Source organism: Prosopis cineraria, unplaced genomic scaffold, assembly GCF_029017545.1.
Source record: "Prosopis cineraria cultivar Desert tree isolate PC_DT_omini unplaced genomic scaffold, ASM2901754v1 PC5, whole genome shotgun sequence".
Lineage (NCBI taxonomy): Eukaryota > Viridiplantae > Streptophyta > Magnoliopsida > Fabales > Fabaceae > Prosopis > Prosopis cineraria.
The window spans coordinates 37,572,481-37,585,177 of NW_026555336.1; the positions used below are offsets into that span (position 1 = coordinate 37,572,481).

General features: G+C 32.2%; 1 protein-coding gene across 1 annotated transcript; it reads right to left on the bottom strand.

Moving 5' to 3' along the window:
* Positions 1–649: 649 nt before the first annotated feature.
* On the bottom strand, positions 650–7,567 carry LOC129310501 (CSC1-like protein At1g32090). The gene is made up of 11 exons (XM_054952361.1): positions 7,120–7,567; positions 6,230–6,382; positions 5,437–5,572; positions 5,043–5,144; positions 4,756–4,875; positions 4,574–4,654; positions 4,056–4,396; positions 3,078–3,323; positions 2,279–2,603; positions 1,494–1,727; positions 650–1,205 (listed from the first exon to the last, which is right to left on the bottom strand). Exons 1-11 carry the CDS (start codon positions 7,431–7,433, stop codon positions 888–890), a joined length of 2,370 nt encoding a protein of 789 aa, XP_054808336.1. The 5' UTR covers positions 7,434–7,567; the 3' UTR covers positions 650–887.
* Between the last annotated feature and the right edge of the window lie 5,130 nt (positions 7,568–12,697).

Genomic DNA, 12,697 nt, shown 5'->3' on the forward strand with positions numbered 1-12,697 from the left:
ATTAGCATGAAAAAATCATTTGAAGAGTTGGACCACTTTGAACAAACAATCAGAACAGAAACCAAATACATTTTTTCAAAAATAGAATTGTTCAAAAAATACCTTTTTTAATTTTTTATCAATTTTTTAAAAATGACTAATTTTTTATGTTATGTTGCATCATGTGGTTTGTTAAGTCATGATAAATTTAAAATATTTGATTTTATTTTTAAATTAAATAACAATTTCATATTCATTTCTTATATTTAGATTATTATATGCATATATAATTTTTTTAAAAATTTAATTTCTGCTTCACCGGTTCGACCATTGGTCCAACCCGATTGGACCATGCGAATCTTGAATTGCTGGCATTTTCAATTCAATATCTACTCCGGCTCTGAAAACATTAGTCTTACTATCAACATTCCTTGATTGCTTTACATGAAGAAACACAATAAACACCACTTCTTTGAGTGACTTGATCAGGTAAGACCATCCTTCCTTACTTCGGCCAAATTTTCAACCCAGCAAAAAATAAATAAATAAATAAATAAATAAATAAATCCCACGGGTAAAGAGAAGCCATATCATTTACATTTAAAATAATAATAATAATAATAATAATAATAATAATAATAATAGCAATCACAAGGAATGCAAACCGGAATACACAACTAAGTCTCTCAGTAACTAAGAAATGATGAGTTAGGATTCTTTGCAACATTGACTGGGTTTGCTTTCAGATTTAATCTTCTACACCCATGCATTTGAAGAGAAAGCAGTACAAAAGAATGTGACTGTACATAAAACTCAGACCCCATCTTCATGCTTAACATCTCATCTTATCATCATTTTAATGATATGCATTCGCTTTTACGGATGTAGAAGATTCAGATTGATTAGCTTCAAGGTTCAACTTGATAGTGATAAACATACTGTGGAGGGGAAGATGGGCGATAATAATAGGCCTGTGGCGGTGATGCAGTATAGTCATAGTGAGGAGGAGAGGGTTGATGAGCATGTTGAGGGGAAGGAGAACTGAGCTCACTTGATGGGGAAGCGGTCCCCTGAGCTTGATGTTTGTCTACTCTGACTTGAACAAGCTCTTCTTCCTCTACCTCGAATGACCGGAAGATCGGATGCAAGTATGCGTCGGCCAGGTATGCCTTGATGTTCAGGTTAGGCTCTGCGGTTTTCTCCAGTATATCCTTTGCCATTGCTTCCTGAAAATACCCAGAGAAATTGATTTTCAGTACTGGAAAAAGAAAAATAATGTGTCAAAGTCATAGATGTCTTTTCTTGATTTGCTAGGTTTATCCATTCTTTGTAGACCACGCTTACTCCCCCCCCCCCCCACCCAAAAGGTTATTAGGTGGATCATTATGTATAAAAGACAGGTAGATCAAGCTATGATCTATCTAATAACTTTTTCACCTTCAAAGCAAAACAAGAACAAAAATTATAGCAAAAGATCTCAGGCAGATTTGCCTTTTGCAGGATCCACGTCTTACCTCAAGCGGATACTTCCTAAAAGCCGGCTCGAAACGATTCTTACAATACTTGTGGAATACTAATGTTAGTACAGGTAAGATTACAAGCAAAGGTGTAGATTTGGCTGCTTCTTTTGTGCTCAGCAGACCCAACAGAAGAAGCTGAGATATTAGCAAGCTTGCTATAATACGGCTATGAACATGTGGCCAAAATGCAGCAGCACTTTCATATTGTTGATTGTAGACATTAATTATCTGCATAGTTGAGCACCAAATAGCATTATATACGGTTAATATGCCATAAAATGCTGGTGTTGACCTTTCTATAATTACATTTGAAGGGAGAAAAAAAAAGTGATATTGAATGTCCATAACCAGAGAGAACATCTGATGTCTGGCTTATTCCTTCCGGACATAACAGCCATGGCCTTTTATCTAATTGTTACTGCATTTCTTATGGTTGTCTATTATGTTCTCCAACGTCCAATCAGTTCCAATTAATCTTCTAATTTCAAATTCTTCAATATTTATTTTTTTTAAAAAAAATTGGGAATATATTTCCATCTAGCCACTAGATTCTAACAAACACAAGTTTTAGTGTGCTTATTTATGCATCATTCTGCAGTTTCAACGCACAAAATATTCTGAAAAATAAAACACCCAATTATTATTTTTCATTTTGAGATGAGTGGTTATGTGCATAAATCCTAATTCTTTTAGGAAACAACAATTGGCTTGTGTGTAAATCCAAATTACTCAGTAAAAACAGAAGTTTGTTATGAGAGATTGCTAGTAAATTAGCTGACCTGATGGCGATATACCAAATATGCCAGGGCAAAGAAGACCAGTATGAAAGGAAGGAGGATTGGTGTCACCACAGCATACACAATACCGAGAAGGAAGTATAGCTGTAGACTTGGAATCGCCTCCTTGAAGTCCACGCTCCCAGGGTCCATTGCCTTCTCTCTGTCTCTTTCTGTTTTAACTAAGAACATGTTCTTGAGATGATATATAACCAATGGCTTCAATCTGAGAATCTCACCAGCAATTCCAGCCCAGCCATCAACCATGATGTATGTCATAAAAAACGTAGCCTTCATGGGAATGGAAACTCCAATAGTTCTAGGGATTCTATAATCAGTCCAGGACGCACACAAATTAGTCACATTGAACTCCATTACATGGTCAAGACTGACATTTAAAAATGATTAGAATGGCAACTAAAGTTTTTTTAAGGAAAAGGAGGATAATATAACTTTTAGTCCCAACACTTTCTTTCAATTATTGATTTAGTCATTGAGCTTTGACTTAATACAACTCAATCCTTATATTTTGTTGAGTTAAGGAATTATGGGGAATAAATTGTACCAAGTAAAAAAATTACAAGGGCAAAGTTGTTCTAAGTCAAGAAACTATAAGAACTTAGTTATTTCAATTCAAAATTTAAAGACAAAACTGATAATTGAAAAAAAGTTCAACAACTAAAAGTTGTATTTTCCAACAAAAAAAAAGTACTGATTCAATAATTGTAAAGTCCAATGGAAAAGGTTTGAACATATGGAATAGTAGAGACAGTCAAAAGAATTAATGGTATAGAAGATTTACTCTGTGGGCGATTGGTGAAGGAAGGCATGCAATTGCTCAAATGCAGTCCCAGTCACTATGCTTCCCAAGAACACATTCACAAGCATAAAATAATAATATTTTGCAGCAGCTCTCCGCTCCAGAGTTGACAATGCAATATGCCCCTCGATTTTTGACATGATCAACAGAACTGTCGGAAGGATATACAGAAATATTTTGAGAGCCAGACCAGGAAGAAAACCTTGAAGAAAGGACTTGATGAATTTCCTGCCAAATGCAACCAAAACCTCGCGAGGTTAAGAGCAAGATAATTGTGGCCTGATCATGAATCATGATGAAAAACCTAAGAGTCAGAATGTCTCAACAAGTTCGGTCCAAAAGAATGCGTGAACTAGTCAATTCCTAGCATCAGTATTAAGCACAACTTTATAAACTCAATAACCTAATCAAATGCTAAATTGAACCTCGTTGACTATGTAATTTAATATTAGAATCTGATTATTAACCCTACCTGTGAATCAGGAGGCTAGAGGAAAGTAAAGGTGAAGTAAACTTCTCAACAAGACCTATAAATGGATATAGCTAAGATACATGGAAAAAGTATTCTCATCAGTTCATCATGTTTTTAGTCACAAAGCAGGGGCAGTATTTTTTAATTTTTTTTTTGGGGCGGGGGGGAAGGGAGATGAAGGCAAAGGGATACCGAAATATGGGTTAATTAATAACTCAGTATACTAGAGAAACTTGTTTAGTAATTGTGAGAATATGAGCTGCAGAAAGAATAATCCTTTTACGCTAAGATGTAATAAAAGTGAAGTTTGATGCTCTATTGGTGTACATACTGCATAACATTGAGATTCCAGCCAAAATTTACAGATAATATTGTGCATGGAAAGAGTTCAGAAATTTAACGATGGAATCCAGAAAGTACAGAAATCGACCAATGGAATCGTAATGAGCTTCTCCAACATATTTTCAAAATAGACCAAATTGACTTACAATTCTATTACTGGTCTGAGAAAAGGAGCAACTCTTTCAAGACCCTCCAAATTTGCAAGGGATTGCACAAAAGCAATGGGGATCATGTAGAAGAATACCAAGGCAAACACTGCCATGGATATTATGAATTTTCGAATGGTTAAAGAGAAAAATGGTATGGCCAAGTTTTGCCAATGCACATCACGAGGTTCTGGAGCCCAATTTGTCAACCACAGTGTGGGATTCTTATTTTGTTGTGTCTGTGCACAGACTGCTGCTCCCCAACGAGAATCAAATGAAAGAAAAGCAACTGGTAAAATAGATTTTGGATCTTTTATAATTTTCTGGCGCTCCAATGTCATCTGCTCAAATCAACAGTGTGGAATGTAGATATATTAGGGTAGCTCAACAGAAGGAGGTGGGGAAAATCAAGTATCAGAAGGAATTGCACTGGACACTACTTGAAAAGAAAATGTATATAGGAGGAAAAAAAATAAAGAATGAACAAATTGCTAAAGAAAGAAACAATCATCACTTACTTTTTTATCAAGATCCTTAATCAGCTTTTTGTAGTACTCAATAGCATCAACTTTTCCACCCAAAAGCCCAAAGAATCCTGTCTAAAAATTCAGAAGCATTAACATTATCAGATGCTGGTCCTGAAGAGCAATTGTTATTGACAGACCTAAAGAAATGCTTTAAGTTCACAGCAAGGACTCACCTTCACAGTTGGCCTCTTGTCAGGATGCCTTTCAAACTTAAGCTGGTAATAATCCAGCCAATTTTGAAGCCTATCTCTTCTCCTTACAAATTTAGCAAATTTGTTGGCATTGTAGACAGCCTGAACAAAGAATGGGTAAATTATAATTTATAAAAAGGATATAATGGGGAAAAATTCCACTGGATTGAAACACATCAATTTGAACACCACCTATAGAGTTATCAACTCATCATTCGTCAATTTCTGCGCAAATTATTCCCCACGCCAGTATTTAAGCTATTAATTACCTGGTGACCAATATAGTGATTTGGGTGATTCCTCTGAAAGAAGTTATCCACAGCATCTGATACTGAACGACCAGATATATGAGGGATATTCCTGACAACAACCTGCAGCAAGCACATGATCCTAAGACTTAAAAAATATGCCTCGTAGAAACTCCAATAGATGCCTGTTTAGGGTCTGTTTGGTTTGAGGGGAGGGGAGGGAGGGGAGCTCCCCCCCAATTTGGAGGGAAGGCTTTGGAGGGGAGGGGAGGGGAGGGGCTCCCCTCCTCCTAACCAAATGAGGAGAGGGGAGGGGGCTTTCCTCCCCCCCAACCAGACACACCCTTAAAGTGGCAGCTAGTAACATTCTTAATTTAAGTCCTTTGTTAAAAATGAGTTAAAACTTTCCACTCACAGTGAACTGCTCGACACTCCGGCGTTGTGATGCCAAGAACTGCAATCTCATTGATGCTACATTATCATATTCTTTATATAGCAGGAAACAAATCCAAGTTGTGAACAGGTATTCCAAGCCTATGTGAACAAAAAATCTGAAATTCATCATAACTGTTAGACAATTGATATATCATTAGAGTGTAAAATAATTTACAGGTAATATTAGACATTGAAAGTGCATGTTAAGAGAAAATTAGGTAGATTACCCGCTACTAAATATTGAATGTTTTATTCATATGCAAAATTCAGGATAGTATTTGCGTCAACTTCAAAAGTGGAGAAGTATAGATTCTTATAGGAGCTAGTGTCTTTGATTCAGATAACAAGACATCTTACCAGGCTTATTTACATATTTTGGTTAAAAAGTTCATGATTAGGCGAACTCTTGGAGATAAAGGAAGAAAAAAGCTCACATTTCTTGTTCACAGGGATGTACGTAAAATAAATCCCTATCTGTGCTAGGCAAAGTAGTCAAAGTACCACTAGGACATCATACATATTGAGAATTATCTTCACATTTGATTAAGTAGAATGTTGAGACTTCATTTTCAATAATAATTACGCTTAGCCTTCAGCTTTGATAGCACCCCATTTATGCTTAGACACTTGAAGATATGCTTCAATCAGATTTTTCCTAAAAGGGTTCTATCTTCTAGCAATGACTTGCGAAGTCAATGTCAAGAGAAGGAAACACCAACTTGAACCTCAAAACAGAATATTTTAAATCTTTGTTTTCATTTAAATACTAGTACCTTATAGATTTAGCGGGAACATTTGATATTGAGAGTTTATCAATATCGCTCACAACCAGTTCTTTCCTTAGGAAAAATAACGTCCCACTTGATACATTGACTGGAATAAGAATGAGGAGAGCCACGATTGCTGTTGGGATAAAAATCTTTAAGCTGTAAGACAGAGAGAAAACTAGTCAAAATTCTTGCAGCAAAACAGTAAAATAATTCTGATTTCAATGGAAATTAGAGAAACAAGACAGTAAAGTAGTTTAGATGCAAACAGAAATTGGAGAAACAAGAAGGTCTAAGGATCATCATGAATCATGGTCTCCAACGTATTTATAGTCACAAAGGGCTGAATAATCAGGTGGTAGAGTCATTGAGCAAGTTCAGAAGGAGGAGGGTTTAACCCACTGAAACAGTTCAGAAGAAGGATACTGTATAGTTTGAAGAAACCAGGAGTCAACACACAAAACCAGAGAGGCTTCTGTGAGGAACTCAGGAAGAGTTGGAAACAACAAAAGAGTGAAAATGAATAAAAACAATGCAATGACCAAGCGTTCAAGCGTTAAATGGGAAAATTTTGTTTCTAAATAATTTCCAAATATTGTGGCTGCACAACAGTGTATCATTTCAAATTCCCGATGAAAAGAAAAATGCCAGAAACACGATGGAAACTAAGCCAATGCATACAAAGCGAGCTTCATCAGCATAAAACAGCGACATGAAGATTCACATTTCAGCACAACCCCATGATATTTTGCCATCGGATCAGCAGATGAACATGGCAACTAAACAACAATTCACCTCAGCCACAATGAAACTCATATTTACTTGTGTAAAAAGCTATAACAGCACATGTAACATCGAAGAATTCTAAAATTAAACACGAGCGAAAAGAGATCAACCCCAGAGTATAAATTCTGAGAAAAACAGCAGAGTCAAGGCCAGCATGGGAGATAATCTCGGACTCGCTCATTCTCATAGCCTGAGGCATCCAGTTCAAGAAGGTGAAGTAAGTCCAGACATTGAGATTGACAAATTTTCCCACAAAATTACGAGAGCTCCTGGGACTGCTTCTTCCTCCACTGATATACCATTTGGGGAAGTAGACTCTGTCATTGATGGGTTGAATCCTGAGCAGAGCGAAAGCGAGCAAGAATGCAAAAGCACTGAGAATATTGATGAGAGCAGAGACTCCAATGTCCTCCAGAGTAGCCATTGCAGAAACGAGAGAAGAAGAAAGCAGACCAGGGGATATCTGGAAGGACAGGGAATAGAAGATAGAGAATGGCAGAGAATGACAAATTTCGCTGCAAAACCGAATTGTTTATGACAGAAAAAAAGTGGGCTCTTCGCTGTTTAGACTTCACAGTAATAATTAACAAATTAAAAAATGAAGTTGGCTTTGTTTGATTCTGACTTCGAGAGCAATAGGAGGCAAGGTTTGCATGTGCGCGAGAAGATGACTTGGGAGAGAGATGAAAAGGTGGCTTGGGTGATGATGCGGATCATGTGGGAATAGTTACGTTTCATACTTCTAAAAAAATTGTTATCTGATGTTATTAAAAATTGTTGTCTGATATTGTTATTCACATGATTGTCTACATCTCTATCAGCAAGAGTGTTTGATTGGGAAGGAAAGAGGAGGAATTTTGCCTCTCTCTTCTTGTTTGATTTAAAAAATAAAAAAAAAAGAGAAGAGAATTTTTAAAAATATGTCCTCCCTTCCCTTCCAAATTGGGAGGATTGGAAAAGAGGAAAATAAAATTTTTCATACTCTAATTAATATACTTTTCATGATAAATTTAAAAATTGTAAATATTTTTTTAATATCTCAACATTAATAAAATAAAAGTAAAATTATTCATATATAATTATTTTTTCTCTCCTCCCCTCTTTTCTCTTGAATTGAATAAGATAATATCAAATCATTTCTCTTTCCTTTCATTAAAACCACTCTCATTTTCGTTCGTTAAAACCTTTCCACCCAAACCAAACATACCGTAAAAGAATAAAATAAATGAGTTTTTTTTATATGTTATCTCTTCACGCGGCGAGAAAGGTGCATGTAATGCGATGGCATAATCGCTATATCTGCGGCAATAGATTGGCTTTAAAGTGTCTATTATGCTTACCACTTACAAATGGTAATCATAGAAATAAAAGTTGCCACGTTTAGTGATTAAAATAAGATATTATGAGTAACAAATTAAAAAAAACAATTTTATCCTTAATTTTTTTTATTTTTCTCCTCGACACTTATAAATTAAATATTGAAATGTGCTCCCTCTTGTTGATCCCCAAAAAAAAAAAAAATGTGCTCCCTCTCGTCAATTACAAAGACTTTGAATAATTGTCAAAGCATGTGAAAGAAAATGTTGACCTACACTACAAAAGTGATGGACTTTACATTGAAATTAACGAGGTGGCATATTGTAAGGTTTTTAACTGTTGAGAGATAAATATATCAAGAAAAAAGTTCAGAATTTCATATATTCAATTATATTTACCAGAAAATTGCACTTTTACTCGAAATTAAATTAGGAAAATTATTTGTATTTAATGCTACTGATGCCTAGTATTATTATTACTGGATACTAAATATATGTGAAAAAATAATTTTTCAATAAATGTTTGGTATTATCTTGAAAAATGAAGCTGATGATATGAATATGAAATGGCTTTTTCCAAGATTCGTTAGGAACCGCGGACTGAGCGGCAGACCAGATTGGCACTCCTCTTTTACTCTTTTTTTGGAAAAGGCTTCATTCTTTTTCACGCGCCCATCCAAATTCTAAACACATCAAATAAATAATCATCTTCCACTAACAACAACAACAACAACAACAATAATAATGAACAGTGAAAAAGCCAATTGATGATCACATGACATGGGATGAGAGTGTACTTTTAGCCTGTTCAATTTGGTTGAGATTCTCTCGTTATTAACAAGCTTTTTGGTCTCTAATCGTCGCTAAGAAGCAGAATAATCCGTATTGGTCCGAAAAGTTAACATGAAGCATGATTCATGAAGATTCAGGGAGCCTTACCTTGGTGGCTTGGTTCGTCTCCTTAATTTTATTTTTTTATAATAAGATATTAACCAAAATAAATAAATATTGATCTAATTGATAAAAATTTAATCCATGACCCACAAAGTTATAAAATAAAATTTTGTTGTTAATATAAAATTTTGTTGATAAACAACTTATAAATACTTTTATAAATATTCTTTGAACTTGACGGTATGTCTTGTCTCCAATGAACTCTCATAACTCAACTCATTTAAATTTTTGTTTATTAAAAAAAAGATTAACCAAATTAATATTATCTTACTTTTTGAATATTCATGACCTTCCAAAGGTTCAAAGCACCTAATTAGTATAATTCTCGAGAATTGTTCCATTTTATTGTTCTCCCCCTGCATGAATCCAAGTTATTAACACATGAGGTCGAAAAAAGTTATTAAAAATCATGAACAATTATTTGTGTCTAATGCATTAATAATTATTTGGTTTTGAGAAATGTACATCATTATATCAATATAATATATACAGTAATAATGTTGAATGATTGGCAGCCTATATATATAAGTTTTCCTCAAAATTTCGTACACACGCAAGGATCAAAGTGACGGAGCCCTTCATTTATTTTCTTTAAAACTTTGTCTTTGTTTTTTTTTTTTGGGTGACAAATTTTCTCATGTTTTTATCAATTCATTCACTTCCTCATTTAAAAAATATAAGGCCTTTTTTTAATATTTTGATGTTAAAAAATATAAATTATTTTTAATATTTTAAAGTACAATTAATGTATTTTGTTAAAATATTTTTTTAATAAATAAACTAAGCAATCATTTATCTTCAAGTACGATACCCTATTAAATAAAAACAAACATGAAAAAATGATATAAATTTAAAGACACTTAACTTATTTATTTGAAATAATTTAGTTAAAAATACTTTATATTTTTAAATAAATAAAATATATTTTAATTAATTTTATAAAAATATCATTTTTTTCCTAAAAAAATTCATTACAACATCCAAAATATTAGATCCCTTTGTCGCGGATACGCTGATGAGAGACGATGTTATAAAATTTAGAAAAAATTTTGCATAGATTCGATACACAGTATCATCTATGTTATATTCAATAAAAATATTTCATTCTAAAATATACATTGATTTTGCTATTAATGATAATAAAAATAAAAGATAAAAAATTAAATAGGCATTATATTTTAAAAATAAGGTCATTAAAAATATTGACACTCAATATTTTATTTAACTAAAATTGGCATAATTTTATTAGATGAAGTATTATACCGGGTCCATACAAGATTTTCTCATAAAAATTAATGTTACATCTATTTGTGAGATTTTAAAAAAATGACTCAGTAAATTTTTAAAAGCAGTTTTGAATTGATTTTAATATTAATGCGACAATGTTTTAACCGTCTTTGTTTATCTTTCTTTTCCAAAAGTATAAGATACATAATGTGGCCGTGAGGGGCTGGGATTTGGGACGAAAGAGACTGCCTTCGCCCGTGATCCAAATACCAACTACTTCATTAGCTTCTTCTTCATGTCTTGAATATTAATTTTTCTATTAAAAATATATATTTGTAATAACGAAATAGAGTTACATAATGTTTGTTGAGTTTCTCATTTTTGCCATGGTCCCCCCCCCCCCCCCCAAAACAAAAAAGGGGAAAAAAATCCTTTTTCTGTTATTTTTTTTTTCCATGTTTCTGTTCTTTTTATTGTTGTTCGGTAGCCTGCGTCAGAAAGTCAAAGAAGCTGAACTCAGAGAAGACGACAAGGTTTGACGAAAGCAATTAGAGAGCATCCTATGATTCCAAATTTCCAATCTCATCTGAGTTCCCGCCCACCGCGGAAGGCTATTTTCAATTCATTCTCGCTCATTAAACTCATAAATTTAAATAAATTTATAATAAAAATATAAATTTAAAATATAAACTCTAATCATAAATTTATAAAAATTTATTTTTATTAATAAATGGTCTTTAAAAATACATGATTAGATAATTAATATATAAAATATGATCATAATTTAATTTAAATATATTTTAAATTTAAATATAAATAATTAAAATTTAATCTATCTACATTTATAGAATATTATATTTAACATAGAAATTTAAAAATAGAGCAGCGTATTTTTATTTTTTTTATTTTTTATTAATATTACTTTTTTGTTTTTTTGAATTTTATTTTTCCTTGAAACAGATCTCATGCTTTTATGAATCAAATTTTACATAGTGTATATATATCTTGGTTAATAAGTTTGTGAGTAAATTAACACAATTTTATAATCTAAAAGTTTAAAATTAATAAACTCAAAGAGTCAACTCTCGAATTTAACCAAGTTTTATCTAATTCAAATTTATAAATAAATTAATATAATTTTATAAGTTAGAAATATAAAAATGTTAAACTCGTAAAGTTAACTCGAGAGTTCGACAATAATGTTCTCCCCTCTCTCATTTTTTTAATAAAATAATTATTTATTTTAAAATTAACACCATCTTTTTATATTTATCTATATTTAATAAGAATATTTCATTTTATAAATATAAAATAATTTTTACTATGAATATTTTTTAAAAAAAATATACTAATTGTATATTGAATAATTAAAAATATTTTATATTTTTAATATTTAACACCTTAAAAAAATTTAACGGGAGAAGTAAGTAGCTAACTTATTTATTGATTTTTTTGTGGAATCAAATTTTTTTATTTAGCTGCAGTCTAACCACTTCCTTTTCAGGTCCACAGTTCAGCCACTTTTTAGGGCCTATTTGGATACTCATTGGGAATTAATTATGGGATCAAAATTATGGTTTTGTAAAAATTTATCCAAACACCCTCATTTTACAAAACTCTATTTGATTTGGGAAACTCCATTTTAGAGAAACCGAAATTTCTTTTATTTGCAAAACTCCATTTGACTCCTTTTCTTTATATCATTTATTTGCACATTCAAAATTGATTATCAAGAAATCATCCAAACATATTCAATTTATCAAAATCAATTTCTAAAAATTTGTCCAAACGTCATCACGTTCTAATAATCAATTTTTTCTATAATCAATTTTTTCTAATTGAAATCCAAACACACAGTTAATGTTGATGTGAAACGCAATTTATTATTCGTTACATGCATGGATAATTTTGTAATAATTTTTTACCATCGTGAATTTTACAAATGTATACTGGCCCGATGGCCTTAAGTCAGTGATTTTGACGATGAGAAAAATAAATTCTACTTAACATGATTCTATGCTACAATAATTAAAATTATATTTTTTTCATTATGAAAAAATGCTAGTTTCCATTAGGGTAAGGAGAAATTTGTAAGTAGATCAGATGTACCAGATAATATATGACTCATTTAATAGAATTTTTTGGTTTTTTTATTTTAAAAAATAAAAAACTATTTTCGAAACAAGTTGCC